The following is a 24,966-nucleotide window of genomic DNA, read 5'->3' as shown; positions in this document are numbered from 1 at the left end:
AACATATCGCCAGACTAATCTGTCCCTTACACCAGCGGGCAGTTTTCACTTTCCACAGATGTGTTTGTTGTCGGAGAGCAGTGAGGGGCAGAGACGTCGCTCCTCTGAGAGCTGCGGTGCATGTCGGGCTTTGATTTCCTGACATTTCCAGGAGTTTTGCGCTCCCAGGTTAAGATCTAAAAGAAACGGGGGGGAAGAAAAAACCTCGAGTGCTGTTTACTGAGCATTCAAATCGTTACAAGTTAGATAAAAAAAGGTATGCTGTTATGATTTAAATTAAGCCCATATGCAGGTGATGTCTGCCTGCTCGGGCATGTTTCGGCTAACCAGTAGACCATGTGCTTTTGTTCGAGCTCCTCACGTGTGGCTCACATCAGATAAACTGTAACTCAATGCCTTTATTTTCATTTTTCTTTTGCCAGCCATCTCTCTTTTTTTCTCACTTAACCTCCTGTTTTTGTAAGTGCCGTCATGGTTCATGAAAGGGTGACCGAGAGAAAGAGAGGGTGTGAGACAGCCAGAAACCTTTTGTTTCCAAATTAGGCACTCCTCCCGCCTCACTAAAACTAACTGTTATTGTAAAAAGTGCCATATGAAATCCCACCTCAGTGCTGCCGCTTTGAAATGGATGCAGATTTTAAATCCCCGTCTGGCTTTTTCTTTCTCTCGCATCTCCCCCTCCTGGTGATGAATCGGACCTCCCCATGGTGATCCAGCAGGGCGGTTCCGGGTGGTGCATTGAACCCGAAGCTCTGGTCTGAACCACAGAGAGAAGACAAACCCCCCTACAGCCACAGCCTTCTGACTTTAAGTGGAACCATAATTACATAGCCTAGTGTATTTATACTCAGCAGTGACTCAGTGGGACATGTGGCATGTGCTTGTGTGTATGCATGTGCACAAGAAAACCAGCCTTTTGTATTCACATGTAACTGGTTTCTGTGTGTGTGTGTGTGTGCCTGTGTGTGTAAGTGAAAGTCTACTGACTCAATAAACTAACTGGGGATAAAGTGAGGTGTGGATCCACCTCAATGTAGTTTGTTATTTTTGCAGGAAAGATCATTAAAAGAGCCACTATGTAACTCTTGGAAGTAGAAAAATAGAAAATGTGTGACGCCCATAAAAATGAGGTTCGTTATTATGATGACGTACGAATTAGAAGCAACTATTAAGGATGCATATCAGTCATGCAGTGCAAGCGCCTTGCTGCTTTAATAGGCCTGTTGCTAACATGCAAAAAATTGAACAAGATCAGATGTTTGCATGCTGTGTATAAATACATGGAGCTTATTAATAAAAAAAGCTTTTTAAAGCCTTTCCAATGTTTGCTGTAATGCAAAATTGAGAACATGAAGAGCATGGCCTGCGAGTGATATGTGGGTGACTGCAGGCCAATTATAACATTCTGGACTCTTGATCAAAGATCTCCCATAATGTAAATCAGTTTTATTGTAAATAAATTACTCTTTACATCATTCAATGACTGATCCCACAGACTGCGCATAAAACATGGTTGTATTGAACGCAGGACCACTGCAGGGATCTCGAAGTGATCACATCTGGATGAGAGCGTAGCTAGCTTGATTAGCAAAGCGATTAGCATCACACAGATACTTGTGAAAGAATGATGCACAGAAACTAAACTGCTTGAATTTCATTCACCAAAACTGGCGTGTAGACTTTGACTGACTGTTGTCCTGTCACTCAATGTTGCATAATTTTACACCATAATGAAATTTAAATTGGTAAGTAGAGATGTAGAGAAGGGAGACGTTAACTTCACAGTTAAGGAAGTATCTTTAGCCTTTCCAGATTTGCTTCATTTTTCAGCCTTGCATTTGCAGCCTCACATTGCACAATATCTTAACTTCCTGGAGTAAATGTAACATATTTTCCTAACGCACATGTATACATCCTTGTGTGTTTGCACAAGATTAACAAAAAAAAGAAAAAGTGACCCACACGGAAGAGAAACGCAGGATATCATATTAAAGTGCTAGATGACACCAAAACACTTTGAGTTCATATTTTATATTAACTGTGTTTTATATTTTTTGGTACTTTTATTGGACACGCCACTATTATTCACTCTTCTTGGGGTATGTTTCTGCCTGTGAAAGTAACAGACTCGTTAATTTATCACCTCCTCAGTGAGTATAAACTATCAAAGCCTGCAGTGTGTGTTCTTGTTGGCATAGTGCGACATATCCAGAGGGTACGGTGTTTTTTGCGGATGACGGCCTTCTCCAGTCGAGTTGGAACTTGCCCCGCTGTTCGGCAGGTGAAACCTGTCTAACCTCATCGGTAACGGATGCTCGGCAGGTTAACAGTGACGACAACCGGAGGGGAACGTTGGCTGTCTGTAACAACAACATGGTTACCTGTCTGCCGCTCTCGCACGTACCCTGGACGCCTGGCTGTTTGGTGAGAACTCACCCCTGACTGATTTAGTGGTTTTTAGGTGTCACTGTGTTGTATATGGGTGGATCCTCTGGGAAGGAGTGTGTCTGCACGTGAGAGTGGGAGTATAGGCTTGACAAAGAGGTCATATTGACATCCAGTAGCGACCGTGTTATTTTCAGAGCTTTTACAACCACAGCAGCGCCCGTTGCTCTCCTTCTCTGTCTTTGGCAGCTTTTTTCCATGTTCTCTCATTATCATTCTCCCTCCTCTGTGTTTTCCCCTCCTAACTATAAGAAAAAGGGAGTAGAAGACTAAGCATAGCAGCCGCAAATGTTTTTTTTCCTCTCTCTTTGTGCTGCAAATTGGCCTCTTTCTCTTTTCTCTCTTTTTTTTTTTCGTCTCCCCTTTGAGTGGAGGGGAGGCGGTGGAGGCAGGGCTGGCGTTTGTGGAGTTTAGCAGCGGGACCAAAGCTCTGTCACTGTGTTTGTGTCGCTCACACACACATATGTGCAGCACACGTGCAGCACAGGAAGGATCCAACGTGGATTTAACCTACCAGCAGCAACCCTACAGGAGATCTCTTCACCTGGACTGTTAACAGCTGACCCGCTCTCGGTTTTTCCCAACGTATGGCTTCAAGAGTTCCGCTTTACAGTGCACAGGTGTTTGTTTACTGATGACAGTCAGACCGGTTCATGTGGAAGGAGTCAGTAACTGTCTGGATACAGTCCGAGTAACAAAAACAAGGACTAAAGAGAAAGCAAAAGAGGAGAAGCAACAGAAAAGCAACAGATCGAGTAGCTGATGGTCGCTGTGATAAAGTAAACATTCGGGATTAAGATGAGAGAGAGATGAAGTTTGTCTGGCACTAGAGGTAGAGAGGGAGGGTGAAAGGAGAGAGTAGGGGCAGTGGGAGGGAGGAGAGACAGAAGATCCAGCCCTCTGGGACAGCAGTTGTGTGTTTTGGGGGGTGGACAGAGTGGCTTTGAATGCAGAACATCACTGGACACCGACAGGAGGGCTGCTGTCAGTTGGTCTCTGTGTGTGTGTCTGTAGTGAAACCAGACCTACCTCTGATCCCTGCACCACACACACACTCCTCTATCTGCTGCCTTTTTCTTCCTCTGGTTTGAACCCCCCAATAGTGCGGATGAGGGTCTTGGAGAGCTGACCGATGGAGGTCAGGAGCGTCAGGCTGTGATGTGTAACTTGTTGGATTAAACTTTCCCGAGGCTCAGCAGCAGCAGCAATGGACTGGAGCCAGGAGGCGTGAAGTTAAATGACTGGAGAATCGGAAGACACTAAAAGCAGCCACCCTGTCTTGGCTCGATTGTAGGTCTGTGTCTGGACACCGTCCAGGACTTTGTGTTGGTGCTTGAGTGTGTGCAGCCCATGTTGGTGGCGAGCGATGCGGATCTGACCAAACTCAGCGCTCCGATGCCCGCTGCTATGCTCCCGTGTCCTGCGCCAGCCGGGTCTGACTGGAGCTTCCAGAACCCGGTGGGGGTGGACTGCAGCTCCCCTGAACCTCGTTGCATTTGGCTGGCGGTTCTACGTGGAGGCACGACCTCGGAGCCACCCACTTCGCCACCTGCCATGCCTATTGGGCACAGCCAGAGCTCTCATCAGCCCAGGGTAAGAAGGGGTCACTGGTCTTCACCCATCTAACGTTAAGATGTGGTGACTGTGGCTAAAAGCATCAGTCAGTGGCTGCTGTTAAATGACAAGTTGAGTCCAAATTAAATGCTTTAGCTAGATAACTTGATGAGGATTTCCAACAATGTATTGATCCCCATCACAGCTTCTAATAGCAAGATGTGAAATTTGTAGGAATTTCCTGTTTTATCTGTTTTTAAAAATAAGATTTATCAGTTAAAACTGTACATTGCTTGTTTGAATAGTTTCTCATAAATTTTTCTGTTGTCAAATGAATTGACCAGATTGCTTATTTAACATACTTCCTGCTAAATCCTCGGCCACTTTACACTCCAAGACATCGGAGATGTTTTTTGTCGTGCTCGTGGTGACTTTTGTGGTTCTCCAGAATTAACACAGCAAACAATGATATCAGCAATACTCTCCAGAAACCGCTGTGTGCAATTAGTCATGCATGTCAGCAATGCTTCTCTGTAACTGTACTCATTGTTTGGAGCCGGTTAACCCCTCAGCTGTTGGTAGATTCTTTAAAGTTTCTGGAGAAATGCCTGTGTTGCCTTCAGGTTCTTTTGTTTTGGCAGGCACACTTTGTTTAGACTTCTTTGAGTGGATCAATATAATTAAGAAAGTGTAGTTTTTACCTACAGTCAAGGTGGCTTTTAGCTGCAGTTGGCCTGCAAAGACCACGTACACACCGGATTATTGAATTTGTTGTGGACTTGTTAATTCTGAACAAAAATATACTTAGAATTATGAATTTAAGATCAGATAAGCTACATTTAGCAAATAAAAATATTTCCCAGCTTACTCACGTTTTCCATCCATTGGATTAGGAATGGCTTGCATATTGACCCTTTTCTTCCTCCTAGGAGCTAATTACTGGCTAAGCACAGTTTAAGGTGGCTTCTAAGTACCACTTTGATCGAGGTGTCATGCAGTTGTACAGCTGTGCATGCCCACCCCCAAGTCCCAAATGCCCTCAGAATTCAGGCCATTACTTCCTCATTTAACCGTGATCATTTATGTGGAATATCACATCTTTTTTCACTGCTTTTTTTTTTTTTTTTAATGGTTCTCATCATCCGCTTCCCCCAGACTCATTGACACAGTTTAAAAAATGCCATAATGAGGAATGTAAGTGTAGGGGGAGGAAAAGGAGAGGCTGTACGGACACAGCTGGGACAAACAGACACTGTACACTGTTTACATTTTAGGAGAGGGGGAGGAAGAGCAGTTGCACCTAGCTGTCTCTATCTGTTACTTTAAGTTGAAATATGCACTTCTATTATCTCTCTGGCACATCATATGTCTGGTATCTTGTTCTGCTTTATTATCGTTGAGATTTATTGCGTTTGAGGGATCACAGGATTGGCGCATTCAATTCTTTTTGCATTTTTTTTCTTTACGTTCAGCTGCCGGCACGACCGCAACACCCTCACGAATTGTAAAGGTGAAAATCTGTCATGTAAAAGTGTGATAAAGTGCAGTGTTTTGTTGCACTTTCACCTCTTTGCTAAAGCAAAAAGTCGAGGCAGCGAGGATAAAAAGTCCCTGGTCAGATTTAAACCCACGTCACAGACTAACTGCCATGTGCTGCTGCCCACTCAGCTATCAAGTCATGCTGTAAAAGTTATTCTAAAACCGCTCCTCCTGGAAATGATTCTAGGCCTTGGATTGAATTAAAATAGCTTAAATGAACTTCACTGCTACCAGTGATGCAGGTTTCACTTGGACAAATAGGCATGTTTTGCTATTCAACAGAAAAAAAACCCTGTTTAACAGACATTGCATCATCACCTGTTGGCCTGGTTGAACTGGACTGGACTGTGGGGCTGGACTGGTTTTTCAGCAAACATTCTGCATTCACACACGTTCGCAAGTATGGCCCCTTAAACATATTGTTATATAAATTACAGAATCCGCCGGCTTCCTTAAGAGAGTAAAGGTGGATATTCACGTGCACGTCACACATTTGTGAGACATAGGATGCTCGTGGAGGTGCAGAGGTGGGGGAGCGCTCTCTGTGTGTGGCCGGTGAGTCCAGGAATTATCAGGATGAGATGGTTTGGCTTTTTTTCGCGCCGTCCCCTCTCCTGTTCCCTCTTGGCAGCTCGGCTCCGGGCTGCGGACGCAGACAGCTATGACCATCGGGATTAAAGGCTCGTCAGCATTTGTAACAGCCGCAAAGCTCCACTTTTCAAACAGGTTGCAGCTCTCAGCTGTTTAAAAGAGCATTATTGTTCTGTCCTGCTGGGGTTTTAGCAGGAGCCGGGCTCCCTGACAGTCACTGCATTCCTCTGAACTGCTTTACCTCTGGATGGAGCGAGGACAAGAGTGTGTGTCTGTGTGGACGTGTGCTACCCTACACGTACGCTGTTCCCGACGATTATGCCGTCAGCTTTACAATATTGTCATGTCCTAGAAAAGCCTCTTAAGACTCAAAAATCCTTTATTACGGGATTTCAGGGGAGATTACCACCCCCGCTGTTTATTTATAGCGTTTTTATTCTCTAATAAAGCTGATGGGGCTCTAAAATTTTGGCGCCGCAATTTAAACATCAAACATTTCCTCTGGATTTTATAGATGCAGCATGCTATGTTGTCCTTGAGCTGCTCCTTTCTTGTCTTATCAGTCCTTCATCTTAATTATATGGTTCTTAATTGAAATCAGGAGGAAAATGTCCTCGGGGAAGAGCCGGCTGCTGCTGCTGTGTGTTGGCAAAGCACACCACTTTACCCACTAAACATTCACTCAAAGGAGGAAGCTGTGGTGTGACATTACAAGCTTTTCTGCATATTCAGTTGTTTCCAATGAAGCATTTTTTTTACTCTTTTTTTTAATGACATCATCTACAGGTGATAACAGGATTCTTCAGTTCTCTGTACTCGCTGAAGTTTATTTGCTAATCAGCCTCAGCAGGTAATACTTCTTTTGGCGAAAACAATGTGAAACAGTTTAAGTTCCCACTTGCAGGGCAGGAAATACCAAATGTCTTCTTTTCTCAGCAAAACAGGAGCGAGGTTTCCCTCGTCTGTGCTTCCAGCCTGCGTAGGAAGTCAAGATTAGACTGCAAAACCGCAGATACAATTTTCCAAGTTCCTTGTTGGTTAAACCGAATGTCCTGTCCCGGAGAGGCCTGTCAGCAAGCTTAAACTGTTTTTTAATTTTATTTTGGTAGCGGTGGCAGAGGAAACTGGTCGAATCATGCTCAGAGGGCATGAGAGGGGGTTCGTCTTGTTTTAGGGGGAAAAGGTTGAGTCTAGATTCGGCAGAATGGCCGAGCAGAAACACAGCCCACACAGTCCAGAGCTGCAGAGTGGGGAAACTGTCCTCCTGGCTCAGAGACCCAGGCAGACCCTGTGTGTTTTGGGTAATCACAGGGTTCAGTATTCTCAGCGCCGGGAGGGGCCATGTGGTCGAAACCGGCGTGCTGGAGCCTGTCCCTCGCTGGGGCCCGATACTCTTCCTCCTTCTGCGTCTCCTTCTCTCCTCATCCTTCTCGTCTCATTCACTCTATCTGTGCTCCCGCCCCTCCTGTGCCAGTTGCTGTGTGTGTTTCAACTTGTCCAAAATCAACCCGCGCCCTCCAAGGAATTCACTCTGTCTCTTCCTCCTTTCACCCCGTTGCTCTTTCATTTCCTTTTTTTTCTTTCCTGGCCTTTTCTTTTTCTTTATCATTTTAATTTGACACTCCAAGCACTCCCCTGCCTTCCTCACGCACCTCTTTATGCGGCTCACATAATAGGCCTCGCTGCATGCCTCTCTAAGAAAATAGAAGGGTTATTTTACATTGTTTAGACTGCCAGACTAAAGATCCAGCTTTGAGAATCTATGGATATCACAGTCTGTGAAACGTGCACATCATATCTTCCAAAATAATCTTTTGTGATCGTTTGGAAAATAGCCAAGATTAATCAAAATTATATTCGTACTTTTAAGTTTAAGCGTTTTAACCAGCAAACATCTTGATGTTTCTGAAAGTAGCCTATAAGTGCAAACTTATTTTTTGGTTTCTTTTTTTTCCCTCGATGGAATGTGAAATTAGAGGAAAAGAACATGTGCGGTAAATGTCGGCAGAGCCAGGTTTCCATTGCAAGAATAGAAGTGGAGAGAGAGGAAGAAGAGGTGGAAGGGAGGAGAGGTTGGAAGGAAGGAGAAAGAGGGGTGAAGAATGGAAGTGCCTCCATAACTCTCCGTGGTTATATTTGTAGGGTTATCCCGCCCCACAGTGCTGCCCCACTTCCTGCCTCAAGCCTGCCACTTCCTGTTGTTCTGTGGCCATGCGGAGATTTGCCAGGACAGGCCTGTGCGCGTTATTGTGCTGTGTGTAAGCATGTTTATCGGGAGGACAGGAAGCGGAATGTGGGGTGTGCATCTAGATGATGTGGTCTAGAAATACTAACCCACTGACACGAAAACATGTATGCAACATACACAATCACAGAATCTGAAGACGCGCAAAACAGTTTAGGATTTCGACTTTTAAGGGCACACTGACTCATATCTCAGTGTGGTTTGAGTAATCTGAATCTCAGAGCATTCACTCATTTTTCATATCAAGTGACATGCACATCAAATCACACCTAAAATGACATCTGTGGCCTCTGTTGATTCATGGCTTGTACACTCATAAAATAAGTCCCTTTATTAGGGCTGTGCGATATGACCAAAATATGACCAAAACTCTATCGTCCCGATAACGATATAAATCACAAAAATGTAACATTTTCTGTAAATTCTGTGAATCTCGGGCAGCTCGACTTGCGGGGAGTGTTTCCAGCTGCGCGGCATGTAGCTGGAGTGTTTTAACGATGCATGAAACGATACATTTTTAGACATAAGTTGTAACGGCCGCCGTTTTCTTTGTGAGTATTTATTACACGGCGTGCTGCGGGGAAAAGCCTGTTCTAACGTTTGAGTCTAAGGTTTATTTTTTAGTACCTGGCGGCTCTTTTTTTACTTCTCATCCGTAAATAATCTGCTCTTTCACGTGATTCAGTTTATTTTGAAAAGTCTCAACAGGATCTTGAGCTTTATTGTGAAAGGTTTATGTGGAACATAAACAAGCGGACACGTGATGGTTTTACCTTCGTTGTTGCTAATGACAAAACAGGTGCTTGTCCGTCAGTAGTGTGGTTATATTAAATATAAGAGAAAGAGAGAACTTTAAGAAATTAATATAGCCACTATCGTGACCATCAAAACGATGAAAAAATATTGCCGTAAACAGTTTATTTTGCGACACCACGAAACAAAAGATAGCGTAAAATGAAACGATAGATCGTCATCCGATATATATCGTTATATCGAACAGCCCTACCCTTTATTGTATCTTTGGGGCTGTAATGGCATGTCACAAAGTGACCTTTGACAGGGGTGTTCATCCCATATTAAATCAATAAAACCTGTGGAAAAAACATCATAAGATAAGTAAAACATCCAGTATACAGATGTTTTTGTTAGTCATTAAATTAGTTCAAATGTGCTGAAGATTCTGTGTGGGGAGTAAAAATTCTGTTGTTGCAGGGTTTTAAAGGCTTATAGCACAAATTAAAAATGTATATTCTATTCAGTTTCATTTATATTGTGCCAAATCACAGCAGCAGTTGCCGCATGCCTTAGTAAATGTGCAAAATCCAGGTGAATGTGAAGGCGGTCAAGCAGGTGGTACTTGTTTGTATCCGTTGACAGTTTTGTGCATTAATGTAACAGTTAGTAGGTGAGAGGTGGATCACATTTACTTTTAATAGACTCCTGTAGCCTTTCTCAGAGTGTATGACGTTAGCATTTAACCAGTGTACGAACTTATTTGGGCAACCTTTACCTCTGTCATCATTTACTTCGTCTAATCTAATCTAATCTTCAAGTAGGATTAGATAAAATGTCATCAATTAATATGGTGTCCTCCTGAGCTCATCGTTGATTTAACCAAAACAGTGCGTAGGCGTAAAAATGTGCGCAATGTGATTTAAGATCCCCGTGCAGCTCCTGGTTTGCTCGTATCAGTGTCAGCCCTCATCTTTAGTTAATGAAAAACAAATCAATGTCTTTTTTTGTCTAAATGATCATTTACTAAGAAGAAAAATGATCCGACTGTTTATAATCTGTCTTTCTGAAACTGTTAAAAATGTTATTTTTGTCTGCAGTGCATTGCATTTTTATGCTGTAGCATCCATCAGTAAGATGCTAAGAAGTTATTTTTACCATCAGTATGCAGAAGATTGCAGCTTTAAACAAAATAAAGCACGGCACGGTGACTGAAAGACCGGGCTGACTTGGTCGGACTAGTCATTACAGTGTTTTAATTTAAGTTTGGGAGAGTGTGAGAGTGCAGGGAGTTCAGTTTTACTAAGAAAAGTTTTGCAGTGACTTGATGTGTGCAGCAGACTTAAGCTGTGAGCTGGCACTCAGATTCCCTTCTTCCTTCTCTCCCTCGCTCCCACTCCTGCCTGTTTGGTCAGGTGATTGTGTTTGACTGACAGATGTGGGTCGATGGGGCAGCAGGCGGGTGATAGTTCTCACGTGTGTCTGTCAGCTGAGCTTGCCGGACTTATTTACTCGGCAGCAGGAATGAGAAATTTAGAGAGCTGTGCTGAAAATCTGCCTTTATTCTCCACGCTCAGAGTCCCTGGATCTTCTCTCCCTATAATAAGACCAAGGTCACTGTAGTCTGAACTGGGTGATACCCGCATTTCCCGCTTGGCCCCGTCTAGATATGGCCTCTTCCTGATAGTCCCCCCTGCCCTCCCCCAGGTGTGTTTATTGACTATTGTTCTGAGGCTGGGTGGCATGCAGAGGCTAGCAGACAGGACTTCACAAGGAAGCTGCTAATGAGCGGTCCGGCAGTGGCGGAGTTGATGTCACTGAGTACAGAGGCACCTTGTGCTTCTCCAGTGAGCCATAAATCTGGACAACTGCAGGTTTTTCTGGAGTGTTGGTACGAATAATGGGAAAGAACTGATATTGCTGACATTTCTGATGCCCGTAAATCTTATTAGAAGCAAATATTCCAGCTTACTAAATGACAAATTGCAGTCATTTCGTATAAAATTGCTTTTCCTGCTGGGGGTAATGTTTTTAACCAGATCTCTTTGTGTTTACAGGCTAAGGGGCGGAGGGATGGTTTCTCCTCAGCCGGTGACAACCCTCGGCCGCCCATGGCGACCCGGCCGGGAAGGGAGGGGGTCGGCATGGGCTGGAAGGGTCCCCGGACGCTGGTCCTCCATAAGAACTCCCAGGGTTTCGGTTTCACATTACGCCACTTCATCGTTTATCCTCCAGAATCCGCTTTGCACACTAACCTCAAGGTGAGAGTCACAGATGTCTGCAGGTCCCTGAAACACTAGAAAATGCCTTAAATGTTAAAGGTGTTTAAAAGTGTTGAATTATGTTATAAAAATACCAGTTGTGCTTCAGGGCTTAGTGTCACAAAGTACTTTGTGTTTGTTTTTATAGTACACATGGTCTCCATTTCATCCTAGCTGGCATTTAAAGGGGTTTCGAAGGCCTTAGCTTTAACTCGCTGAACTCAGGAGAGAGCCAATTTGAGCTCAGAGATAAAGCCAATCATACTGTGGCTGCGGGTCAGCGAGGTTGAGCGGAGCAAAAAATGTACACAAAGACAAAGGGAGAAAACAAGCCTGGGTGATTAGAGACAGCAGAAGACGAAGAAACCGAGCTGTTAGAGGTAGAGAGGCACAAGATCTGGAGACAGAACAAGGACCGGGGCTTAGATTTTACTACTTTGAGGAATTAAAAAAAACACCTTCATTTTACTCCTGTTTGTTTCACAGGCCTGTTTTTGTCCCTGGTGAATTCAGGCTTGTTCTGGTGTTGGGAAATGAGCCCGAGTGGTTATTTAGCTGTTTGAGGTGTGGGGGCAAACGTCTCCAGATGTGAAATTGAGGGATGTGGAGGCTGGGGTGGGGTGAGCCAGCTGAAACAAGGCCTCTATTATTTTTATACCACCCCACCATCTAGCAGCTGCTGATAGGAACACGAATTGAATGGGATCTGTTGTCTTATCCTGGTACCACTCACTGGCAGCCGGGCCGTACCATGCCAGCCCTAGACAATAGGCCCACTGCTGGCCTTTGGCCTCATTTCTGCCCTTGTCTCCTCTGCCTCAGAAGGGATCACATGTTGTTTTTTGGACAATTAGACTCACAGATCTTTCTGTTCTTATCTGAAGAGGCTTCATGGAAACCTCCCAAATTAACCTCTTAGTGTCCAATTAGTACAGATTCACAGGGTCTGTGACTCATTCATGCTCTCGATTTATAGGTCCACAGGTCGTCTGGGTCGTGGTTCTAACAGGACCCTTCAGCGTCTTCACAACCTTCTCTTGACACTTCCTCTTATTAGGATGTAACTTGATTTTTATTCACTTTGGAAAAAAACAATATTTTATTTAATGTGAAATGAAGTGAACTAAAAAAAGAAGTAACTACAGTACCACAGATTTCTTTGTTACTTAATTTCTTTGCTTATTTACGCTGTGTAGTGTCAAAGTACTTGTTACTGAGTTACAGCATACAGCAGTCATGCTATTGCCATACATATAAGCTGAAATAAACAAAAGTACTCATTCAGATAGGGAGGACATACACTGGATCTATTTTTAGATGCTAGCTCCTTTTATTATTTATTATATCCTGAAGCCTGTAGTAGAAGATGTGAAAAACAGCTCTGCTTTTGTTACCTGGTCAAAATTCACTCATTCTGAGGAGACATTTGGGTGGTCTGTGGTCTTTAGCTACCAGCCTTGTGTTTCTCGGCACATTTTGCACATTGCTGTCACATTTCTTTCCTTACGAGCAATAAATTCCAAGCAATGCACATATTTGCCACCGTTGAACTGGGAACTGAGGAGACTGTTTTTGGAAGGGTTTATGTACCTGCATAACCATTTGATCAAGGAGAAGTTTCTTGGATCGAGAGGTCAAAGTTCAGTCGCTTTCCTCGGACTTCCATGACCTGGATGACTGAGAACCTCCCCAGATAACTATCCGTCCAGTAACTTTGATCTTAATACTGAATTTTGGACCAAAAGTGTGTTACATTACATTAAAGTAACACGTTATTAGTGTGATGATACAGTGAAGAATTGCTGTTTTATTATCACTGAAAACTGGGATGTACCTTGTGAGCAACAGGATGGATACGGATGCATTTTTGTGTAGGTTTAGAGTCTTTTCAATCCAGTGCCAGACATCCGCATAAATTAAGGGATGAGTAATTTTCCAGATGTATAGAATCCCTAGCATAGACTTTTGTGTCCACCTCTTCCCATCTCCTTCCGGATGTGGTGAAATTAGGACTGGCCGGGTGGTGAGTGTCCCCAGCTATGAGTTCTATTCTGGGGTCGGCAGCTATCCTTTCTCTGCCTCTAAACCCTCCACCATTGTCTGCAGAGCCCGGAATGAGCCCACTCAGCGCAGGATAAAGCCCGGCAGCAGTCAGCCCACTGTGCCCCTGCCCACAAACTGTCCACTCAGCTTAGTGTGTGTCTGTGCGTGTGTGTGTGTGAAGGTGATCAGAGAACCTGCAGCTATCAGATCTCACCACCTCGTTTCTCACTGTCCCCGCCTTTATTTACTCGCTGTGTGTGTGATGTCATGAGCACCTGCAGATTGTCAAACCAGATAGTCAGTGTCTGTGCTGGATCTGCAACATTAAGAGCTCATGAAAACAAACAGGTCGGTGTCAGGAGGTTTGGCATAAATTGTCAGTGAAGTCACCGACACGTGAGGGAAAGCTGTAAACAGTTGATCTCATCCTTCCACATTTTGGTTTCTGTTCAGAAAAAGGTCACCTGGGGTTGAGAACTGTGGCCAAAGTTAGAAGCCGTATGCTGCTGAAGTGTCTGTGTTTAAATCAGGAGTATGAGGGCCCTGTATGAGGCCTTTCTACTACATGATGTAAACCCCGAATCATCACTTGGTAGCATTCCTGCCTGGAAAAGTAGTGATAGCTTTTGTTTTTCCCCTCAGTTTTGTCTAAAAGTTGAATGCTGAATGGGCATGAAAAAAAAAGCACTTTATTATTGGTTGCAAAATTTTCCATGTGGCACAGCCAGTTTCCGTCCTGCAAATCTTTGTATATGGTCAATTTTGTGACAGTGTCTGAAGTAGCAACTTTTCCCACATTTCCAAAAGTAAAACCTTTTTTTTTTTAAAGCTCAGCGCTTGCGTTGCATCACATGTCGACCTTTCTGTGCATGTGGAAAAGTTTACCCCTCGCTATCAGATCTCTCTCATCTAGAACTTCTTAAACGCGGCCAAAGACCATCTCAGCAAATGTGTTTGTAATTACTAGGACAACAATAAATGTCTCTTACAGGAATTTTACGCTTTAAATTTGCTCTAATATGTGTAATTCTGTCTTTCTGTTTGCAGGATGAGGAGAACGGTAACGGAAAGGGTGAGCTGCCTCTATTTTTTGCCTTCTCAGTCTTTTATTAGTGCTCCAGTTAAAGCTTACTACAGGGATAGGGATAATGATGATGTAATTGAGGCAAGACCCTACTGTACTTCCCTCATGTCTCGCCTGCTCTGCAGCCTTTATGCGCCACCTACAGGACGCTATCCAGTACTACATCTAAAAATCCACCTGCAGTTAGACTTCTGGTTCTCCAGCTTTTTCTAGTTTTCTTGACTTGAGATGCTGAAAAAAGTGTGAATATTTATCAATAAATATCAATAAGAAATTTAATTTTACATAAATAAACATGCAGTAGTATAAGCAAACTCTTATTTATTTTCCCTGAAAAAAATTTACCTTACTTTTGCAACCCACAGTCTGACAACCTCTGAGTTAGATGCTCATGGACGTATTTACTCGTCTGAAAAAGTGCTACTTTCAGCTGCTACCTGGTTCACTCGGGGTTGGGACAGAAGGTAGCTCTGCATATGTGAATTGGAAGAATTCAACAGGAGATGCTCTTCCTAACACAACCCACGAGGCATTTGTGCCTTCTCCCGGGATTCACCTGACGAGGGAGTTTTCACTCGTGAGGTGAACGCGTAAACAACTACACTGTGGAGCCACGTCGCTCGTGTCAAAAACAAACCCTTAACAAATATCTGATGGGCGCTGGTAGAAAGTGTCAGCAGTAACTGTTCGTAGGTGTAGCGCAGCAGAAGGGGAACAGATTTGTTTGAGCCTGCAGCTTTACTCGGCGCTTCTGAAAGATTTGTGGGTGTAGCGCTTATCAAACAACCAGCCTGGCGTGGACTCCCAGGTGATATTCATGAAGTAATCGCAAAACAAATACATCAGAGAGTACATCTGTATATCAATGTCATGTCTGCTTAGATATGCATGTGAATTTACCCAAATGAGTTCATGCAAAAAATGTAAACTAATGGATTGTTGTACTGTGCACCTCCAATACAGAATGGCATTTTATCTATGTTATTTTACTATTATTTACTATTTGACTATTGTTTACAATATTTGGATGATTAATAATATTATATAATATTATATAATGGTAAATGTTCATGTGTAACAACGTTCATACCCACATGTGGATTTCTTTTTCTTTCCTTGTGCATTAACTGAATCTGTCTATGTCCTGATCTTTGCGCATCCCCTCTTTTCATGTTGTCATTCAGGGTTTCAGAAAGGTCAGTTGGAGCCAATGGACACTATATTTGTGAAGAACGTGAGAGAAAAGGGTCCGGCCCATCAGGCAGGCCTGTGCACAGGTAAAAGGAACACGTTGTGCAGGAGTGAGGACGCCTCGATTTGCATTGGAAATCTGTTCTGCGTGCAGGTCACGTGACGCTGCACGAGCATGCAGAGAGAAGTTGACTAACAATAAAAACAAAGGAGACGAGAGTTATTACAGAACGAGAGCTCAGTGTGTGTGAGGTTTTCCTCTTGTGTATTTCTGTGACAGCAGAGCAAACCAGTACTCGGTGTTAAAGCACCAGCTTGATTTAACGCAAACTGACGCATCCACGGAGTTGCACGCTACCTCAAACGTATGCAAACACACGCCCTGCGAGCACCGCGTATGTGTTTCAGCTTGCATAAAGTAACCGCAAATGCATATAAAATTTGAGCAGGTAGTTATCGGACGCCTTTCCTCAAGGCCTTGGTTCACAAAAGCTGAGCTGTTCTAAACATACCTGTTCTTTATGCTTGAAAGCTATTTTAATTTTATTGATGTACTTTTTTGCCTTTAAGACATAGAACACCACATGAAGTGAAAAAGTGTGAGATTAAGTTCAAGCTGGCTTTTGATGCCACCCAATACAGGTGATTTGCTTAATGTGGTTTTGGTTTTGCTGACTTTAGACAGCCCAGAGTCAATTATTCAAAAAGTTCACTACTTATTTTTCACTCCGGGTCATTATTATTTTGATGTCTGCCTTCAGGGAATTTACCCCTTACCCATTTTCTTTATCATTTCCTCTTGCTTTAAAGGTCAGAGTTTACTGATTCATTGTTCTCAAATGTATTAGTGATATAATATGACAATCTGTCCATGCTGTGCAGGGGATCGTCTGGTGAAAGTGAATGGAGAAAGTATTCTAGGAAAGACGTACTCACAGGTGATCGCCCTCATTCAGAACAGGTAAGAATCCCTTCCTGTGAGCCCCTTCAGAGCCTTTTAAGTGTTGATTTATTGTCCTGTGAGAGAAGTCATAGGAGAGTGACACAAAAAGTGGAGATATGTGCACTGACTCGTGTATATCTTCATGCTTGCCAGCTTACCATCTGGCTATAAGCCGAGCTAGGCAGCAACAGGAATAGCTTGTTTCACCCTGAGATATGAGAATAACCTCATGACAGATCAATGCGACGCATCCAAATCATATCTAATGGCCCAAATGTAATGTAGGAGGGAGTGCGTGACTTCACCTTTACAAATATACTTGTTTAACTGGGCCACAGGTGTTTGTTTTTTTAAATAACATAATTTCATCAGTCTAAATGCTAAAAATTCACACAAGGGCAAAAAAAACATTAACTAAAAAATCCCAACAACCAACTATTCTGATTGGCTTTCTGCCTTTCACGTAGTTTGTTAGTCTTTTGCTGCATATTATGAGTTTTAATGGAAGGTATGAAACATCAAGTGACATACCTCAGTTCAGATTACCCGATGGAACTGATTCATTATCCTCCTGCTCAAATCAGTGCATTCCTAACTGGTATTCGTTTAAGAATAGCTGGAGTTTTTTTAAGGTTTCTTTTGTATTTGATTTTATTGTATTTTTATTTTAGCTATAACAATCCACAGGTACAAATGTTGCCTCTGAAGTCTTATTCTTGCTCTTGTCTCTTTTTTGTCGCACGTGTCCTGCAGTGAGAGCGTGTTGGAGCTCTCCATTATGCCAAAGGATGAAGATGTGCTTCAGTTGGTAAGTGTGAGTATGAGATTTTTCACACATATTTTACCCCACCCCCACCCCCACCTCAAATACACACACAAAATAAACCCACACATATTACATGCATTATTTTAGGACACTGCAGAAGTCTGCAGAGATGATTCACAGCGTCACTGTTGAAGAATTTCAAGATTTTGTTAGACTGGCTGCAGAGTGACTCACAGGCTCTCCGCTCTGTGTTTAGATTACAACACATGATCATTTAAAACCACTGGTATCTGTCAAAGTTTGTGCTTGGGGAAAAAAAAAACCAACCCAAAAACTCGGTTGTCGCTCACACACCCATGTTCCGTAAAACACATTTTTATCGCTCCACAGGTTGCTCTTCCACAAGATCCAACATGCATCGTTAAATGCCCCTCCCATTAACCTGGAGCAACTCGTCAACACACACAAACACCAGATGAGCTGATTTAACTGGTCTTTCTCACAGATGCAGAAACATCACCGTTCCTCCCAGAAATGCCCCAAACTGCCCTCTCCTTCCAAGCATCCTGCCGTGTCTTAATATTATAAACCCCCTCCTCTGTTGTCTCGCTCCTCCCCTCGCTGCTACGCCTGTCTTTGCTGCATTCCTAGCATGACCTCACCAATCCCGCGCACCTCCCTCCACACTCCCACAGGGTGGAGTAAGATGAGGAGGAGGAGAGAGGGAGTTTGGAAAGATCTGAGAGAGGCAGAAACAAGTCGATAGAGCAGATAGAAAAGTCACAAATACAAAGGAAAAGAAAAGAAGTTAAAGTCTGGATGTTTTAGGACGAGGACGCGGTACAAAATGAAGAGCAGAATGTTTTAGCTGCAGAGCTGTCGCATCCGCGGTGTTAGTGAGCTCTTCTTTTTCTGCTTGTGTGGCTTCGGTCTTAACGCACAAGCTGTGGAAAGGCTCTGGATTCTGTTGGACAGCCTAAACGTTTCATTAGGTAAACCTTTAAAAGTGTCAAACTGATTTAAAATGTCTTTGTCATGCGAGTTTAAAAATAACTGGAAGTAGGTGTGTTTTTGGTTTAAATATGGCAGTGTGGCCGATTCCTGAAATGATCGGGTAATTTAAAGCTAGTTATTTACATTTGGATTCTCCTAAAGCAGCAAAGTGTGTGTGTGTTTTGTATTTGTTTAGATAACATTAGAGGATACTTTTGTATATATAGCTAGCTGCAGTGCGGTGAGTGTTGTGGCTTTTTCTCGGGGGAATTCTTCCAGTTTGGTAGCTAGTTTGTGTTTGTGTGGAGAGCCGAGGCCTCGGGGACAAACTGTGGCAATAACTCAGAAGCTTCCCCTTTCAGGCTGTTGTTGTGTGTAAAGCAGCACGACACTGTGCCGTTGTCAAACTTGTTTACAGGAAGAGACCATTTTTATTTAAACTTCTCATTCCACACATACACACACAGGCGCACACAGACACACACCTACCTACCTACCTTTGTAATTTCCCATTTCTTCCTGTCACGTCTGTTCTCACGGTTCCTCCATCTTCCCTCCTTTCTCTAGGCGTACTCCCAGGATGCCTACCTGACGGGTAATGAACCGTACGCTGGGGGAGCTGAAAACCTTCCGCCGCCACCCCCCCTATGTTACCCACGCTCCAAGACGACGTCGGTTTCTGGAGCTCCCCTCTCATCCCCCATGGGCCAGAACCAGCTGGATAACTGGAGTCGCTGGCCAGGTTCTTCCAGCCCCTCATCACCCTTGGACAACCGATCTGCTGTGTGCAGCCCCGCCAGCTGGCAGGAGGGGCGGCCAGGCGAGCCCGGTGGTGTGGGTCACAGCAGTCCAGCCCACCGCACAGAGGAGATCCAGTACGGTATGACCAGCCAGCAGCCTCAGGGCCAGATTAGGGGACGCTCCTACTCTTCGTCTTCCTCCTCCGGAGGCCCTTTGTCCAGCCCGCTACAAGTTCACTACCCCAACCACCATGGTGCCAGTTCTTCACAGGCTCAGCCACGCAAGTCCAGCTCAGCCTGGACCAGTCCCCCTCAGCCACAGGTCAGCCACAGCCGCAGTGACCGCTGCCAGCAGGCCCTCTCTGACTGGTACTACAACCAGCAGCCGGATCGCTCAGTACGCAAGATGCAGACCCGCCATCGGAGCTACTCACAAGACCGGCTCAGTGAATCAAGGAGGCAGCAGCAGCGTACAGGTGGCTGGCCACACAGCGCCTCCCAGGACACTCTGCTCTTACTTCAGCAGTCAGGACCCGGACCCCAAGGGGAGCCATACTGGTCCTACGGAGACCACACTGCCACTAACTATACTCGAACACGCTCTGAAAATTTGCTCGCCCTCTACGACCACCATGGTCGCTCGTTAGAGATGTTGGACCGAGGAGCAGCTGGACTGGTCTCGCCTCGGATTGACAGGCCCGCGTGGCTCCAGCAGGCCCCCAAGCCTCCCCCGAGGACTGACGCTTACCACAGGCAGGGCAACCATTTTAGCGCAGCGCAAGCTCCTCAAGTGTCCCGGCAGTCACAGCCAACCTCTAAACACCACCCACAGACCCACACCCAGCCACAGCCGGCGCCCACTCAGAGCAGGCGGCTTCCTCCTGGACAGAGCGTGGACGACCTGCCGGTGGGCTACCGTAGCTACAGCCCATCTTTTTACCGCAAAACAGGCCGCATCCTGCAGCAGGCTCATTCGTTCAGGGACCCTTCATACTCTGGCCCCCACTTAAACTGGAACCCAGTACCTAAAACCAGCCCTCCAGAGGGGACGCCAGCACCTCCCACTGCCTCCACCACAACTCCAGTTGCCTCCGCCACGCCCGAATCCCAGGACAGAGGGTACAGGCCAACAAACCACGAGAGGGAACGAGGGGCAGTGGAAGGGCAGGCTGAATTGGTGGCACAGACCCAGGAAGTGGTGATGAGGCAGAAACCCCCCACGGGGCGGAGGAATGTCCAGGGTATGCGTCACCCTCACTATGCCCTGCCTTTGGATGGGCTAGAACCCTCTTTGTTTTCTCCTGATCCCAAAGACTCAGCCCCAGCTCCCGGTTCCACAGGAGATGTAGCCTCAGGCAAACCAAATGGAAACCTTGCTCCCCTCCCACTAGAGGATGACTCTCTGGCCTCCATCCCCTTCATAGGTGAGTAGGGAGCCTCCAAGCTTCCTCCCATGTCCCTTCTCCTACTTCCCTAACACAAAAACCCCCCACACTGACCTTGAGATTTCATTAGTCGTCCTCTAAAATGTAATCTACACTGAGTGTTTATTGAACGTTAGCGAAAGCTTAACCGAGAGGAAATGCAAAGCAGATGAAAATTTGAATTTGTGTGTTGTTTAATTTCCTCCTCGTCTGTATATTCAGACGCCAGAGTCTGCCCAGACGCAGTTTCCGATCCGTCTGTGAATGTTTGCGTTGGGTAATTGCGGTATTCCCACAGTCTTACGCACCATATTAGTCGTATGTGCGATGGAAGTTCACTAATCCTGCTGGCTGCCCTCCTGACTTTAAGGTCACCTCACTGTGCTGAGGAAATGAGGTGGAGGTCTGGACTTCCTGAATGTGGGTTGTTGTTTAGAGGGATAATTTTCAATTTCACATCGGTGGAGTTTGATTTTGTGTGTTGAGGCGTGACAGGAGCTCAACAGCTACTGACAGTGGTTTTAATCTAAACTAGTAATACTAATAACGAGCTGTCATAGCACCGTCCGAGTAGGACATGCAGTCTTTTCTGTTTGTTTTCTACAGTTATGGCCTGCATATGTTGCCGTCAGTGGGAGTTGACTGCAATCGTGTTCGAGCTTGTTTCTTGCTCTGAAAAGGCTCAAACAGAAGGGGCCCTGTAGGCTTCTGATTAGATTCTATCACTTGACACGGACATTAGTCAAAGTCAAACCACAAGCAAATGAAGTCAGCCGGTGAGGCTGGACTTGCCTATATCGCCCACTCGCAGGCTGGGGAAAACTTGCATTAATGTTGAATAGATTCAAATCAGCTGACTGGGAAGCTTTGACCCATCTTGGAATGACTGTGGATATTTGAGCCAAGCTGCGCTCTGCCCCAGAGAGTCATTTAAAGAGAGAAACTACAGGAAACCAGGAAGGCATCTCTCGTCCTCGCTGTCAATCCGTCAGAGCACATTCTTGCCTCGTACTTTCACCTGAATTAAACGAAACCAAGCAGCCAGAGCAGCAGGTCAGGACATGTTTAATATCCACAAACTGAAACTAGGACAGACAAGAAGTAGTTGTTCGTTCGTTCGTTCGTTCGTTCATTCGTTCTTTCTTTCTTTCTTTCTTTCTTTCTTTATCCAACTGACGCAGATGCTGATATAATCTGAGGCTGTTTAGGGACATGCAATTTCATGGGCTGTTGTTTTTCTTCTTCTTTTCAAAGCATGGGTGTCTGTGAGATAGCAGTTCAAAGGCAAACCGTGTCTGAATGCAGATACTGTATGTTTTTATCAAATCTCGTACACCATATTGAATTTTTCCTAAATTCAATGAAGTGTTTAATACTTTCTGTGTTTCTGGTAGCTCCTACAAAATGAAACGACAAATTATATCGAATGCTGCTGCAGGATTTTATTGTGCGCCCACTTGGAGTCTTTGTAAGCTGTAAATTGCCAGGAGGTTTTTGTCATGGTCCTTGTGGGGAACAGTGGGGGCTCCCGCCTTCAATGCAGCTATTGTACTGCTCTACTAGATGAAGGGTTTTATGTGGGGGTTCATTCTATGACTGTCTTTACTAGCTGGACCCTGGACATGATGGACTTCGTGTACTGGCCTGTGTACTGGCCCTCTGTGTTTTCTTACAGGCACCTGCTTTCAATTACTTTGTATTGAAAGCTCAAGCTCATTCTCTCTCATTTTCTTGGTCTAAACTTCTTTACATTGAATTACAGTTGCTACATACAGGTTAGTTTGATAGTCAGTTAATTCTTTGAGATATTTCGTAAGCAGGAGTACAGGTAGTACAGCTAGTAAAACATGCTGCAAAAACTCAGGCCTCAGACTATTTATATTCAACTCTTGGCTCTGTATGATGTCAGAGAGAAGGAATATCCCTAAGAAACTCCACATGGAGTTGAAACCTTCTAGTTGTGAGGGACAGCCAGTCAAAGGAAAGCTGGCATCTTTGCCCTAAAGGGAGAGGAGCTAAAAGGGTTGGTTTCAGATAGTTCAGAGTCCATGAAATGAGGTCCAGTTTAGATGTAATAAAGATAAATAAGAATTAATTGGAACTGTATATCATGCAGAAGATAAAAACTAGAAATCAAGCACAATAGGTCCCTCTTAATAAAGTAAATATTCCAAAGAGGAATGAGTCTTTAAGCATTTCTTCTATCTTCACCATTTGTCCAGGACAAATCTGAGTCAGGAATTCCTCCTTTACTATATGTACTGTAGAGCAGCAGCACAGTGTACTTCAGTATGCTGCTCCCCTCTGCTGGTCTGTCTCTGTGTCGTGTTTCTGAGCTCACTCTGGCTGCCTGTTAATGACGGCCTTTGTTAAACCCACAGCCCGGCTATTTCTGGGCCATGCTGTAAACAGGCAGATTCCTTATCCCAGACTGGGAATGTTTTCCGCCTTATGTCGGCCTCTAAAATGCACAGGAGCGAAGAATAGAAAAGCGAGGGCGGGAAGAAGAGCATGAAGAAAGGGAAGAGACGAAGGATGTTCGAGGACTGGACTGTAAGAAGAGAGATGGTTATTAAAATAGGGAAAATTAAATATGAAACCAGTGCAGGGTTTTTCTAAAATGACCATGTGGTGGTCAGTTGAAGTGTGGCGGAGTGAGGCTGTGCTGCCCTCTGCTGTTTCCTCCGAGAGCAAACCAGAGCCTCGACGCATTTCGGTCCTGAGAGTTTAAAACATCACGGCAAATCCAGCTTCTCCTCACTGCATGCAAATATCAGACCAGCCCCTAATCCTCGCTGTCAGTCAGGAAGTGTGAGCGTGTTTGTGTATGAATGTTTCTGTGCGTTAGAGTTTCATATCCCTTTACCTGAAACTGCTGATGACTAGTAGCCTGTGTGAGCCTAACCATTTTATGCCTTTGTCTTCTTAAAAACTACGTTTCTTTATCAGCATAAAAAAATCCCCAGAATTCTTATGTTGGAAAGAAAAAGAAAAGATCATTCATGCCCAATAATTTTTTTTCTACCTTTTGGACAGCAACGGTTTCTCTTGCATATATCAGATCATGCCTGCGCTAGGGTAGATTTCACAAAGAACTGAAACCATGAGCCAGTAAACCTGTAACAAAACCCCCTCCTCTCTGTTAGCTACTGAACAGTTCTTCCTATGGCAGCAGAAGACGCAGGTATTGTATTTTCTGTAAACTTTTTGCCTGTTCAGCCATGTTCCTGTGGGACTTTTTCTTACTGTAGTTGGGTCGCAGCTATGCTTACTTTCCTGAGAGAGGACAGGAGCTTTTAGTGACTTCTGCTTCATCTGTGTGTTCTTAAGTGACCATATAAATGTATGTGTTTCTGACTTTCTTGTACTTCTCACGGGAATCTGGAAGTGCATCATGTTAAAGTATTGTGGTAAATGTTTTAAGGTGATAGTCAAATTTAAAGTGAAAGAAACTGTGAAAAGCGTTTTTTTTTTAAGTCTCTCTGATGGTAATCCCCCAATTCCTCATCATTCCTCTACCTTAAAACCTCTCCTCTCCTTACCTTCTCCTAACCCAACCCATTTTTTTCTTACCTTCTCGCCCTTTTTGCTAACACCTAACCCTTCTCCTTCTCTTTCACCCTTTCCTTCCTTCCCTCCACCCGCCCACAGACGAGCCAACCAGCCCCGGCGCCGATTTGCGCGCCCGGCACGTGCCGGCGTCCTCCGTTGTCTCCAGCGGCATGAGTTCAACGCCCGCCGTGGTCAACAGCCCCGCATCCCCCACCTTCACCTTCCCCCTCACTAGGCTCTTCTCACACGACTGCAGTGAGTGCCCCCTCCTCCCTCCCTTCCTCGCCACTGCATGCAGCCAAAAATTAAGATTCTCCTTTTATTTCCAATGTGGATTTATAAAGCATGAGATTTGAAGAGAGTATACAATTTTATAACTGCTGTAATCTCCATCTTATGAAGCATTTTGTCTCCTTATTGTGTTTTAACTGCCTTATTTTCTTAACACAAATGGGGGGGGGGAAGCTGAAATCTTGAACTTAAGGATGCACTTAAGTTGTGGAAATTTACGTTTTATTTTATAGAGCTGAAAAAAAGTTTGTTTTTATGAGAAGTGAACTTTAAAATCTCACTCAAAAACCAAAATAGCTTGACAAGATGAAGTTTCAGCAGTTTGCATGTTGAATTTGTAGATTGGACTTGAACACATTGGTTTAGATCATTTTTTGGTCACAATTCTAAGCGTGCATGAAGCCCAATCTGTGTATTTTCAAATTAATTTAGCCCATATTGGTGGTGCACAAACCAAGACTTGCATGATTGTGAAAAAACTGCACAAAAAAATGAATATGGGTGTGTACACCTGTATGCCAGAGGTGAGCAAACGGTCCAAGGAAACCAGTCTAACCCCCACTCCTCTAGCT

General features: G+C 44.4%; 1 protein-coding gene across 13 annotated transcripts in view; it reads left to right on the top strand.

Annotated features, from left to right (window-relative positions):
* The window catches only part of arhgap23a (Rho GTPase activating protein 23a), a 69,137-nt gene that overhangs the window by 29,990 nt on the left and 14,181 nt on the right, over positions 1–24,966 (top strand). For 2 of the 13 annotated variants that reach the window (XM_080906453.1, XM_080906449.1), the window contains exons 1-8: positions 2,582–4,038; positions 11,164–11,367; positions 14,458–14,482; positions 15,679–15,771; positions 16,568–16,646; positions 17,382–17,442; positions 18,955–20,551; positions 24,203–24,358. In XM_080906453.1, coding sequence (XP_080762579.1) covers positions 3,796–4,038; positions 11,164–11,367; positions 14,458–14,482; positions 15,679–15,771; positions 16,568–16,646; positions 17,382–17,442; positions 18,955–20,551; positions 24,203–24,358 — 2,458 coding nt within the window. In that variant the 5' untranslated portion in view covers positions 2,582–3,795. Of the gene's footprint in view, positions 1–2,573; positions 4,039–11,163; positions 11,368–14,457; positions 14,483–15,678; positions 15,772–16,567; positions 16,647–17,381; positions 17,443–18,132; positions 18,387–18,954; positions 20,552–24,202; positions 24,359–24,966 lie in introns of those variants that run through there. The other 11 variants (XM_080906446.1, XM_080906455.1, XM_080906445.1 and 8 more) reach the window with 9 other exon arrangements.

Source organism: Rhamphochromis sp. 'chilingali' (genome assembly GCF_963969265.1).
Source record: "Rhamphochromis sp. 'chilingali' genome assembly, chromosome: 15".
Classification (NCBI taxonomy): domain Eukaryota; kingdom Metazoa; phylum Chordata; class Actinopteri; order Cichliformes; family Cichlidae; genus Rhamphochromis; species Rhamphochromis sp. 'chilingali'.
The sequence above is the reverse complement of the archived record's forward strand: the minus strand, read 5'-3'. Positions and strand labels throughout refer to the sequence as shown.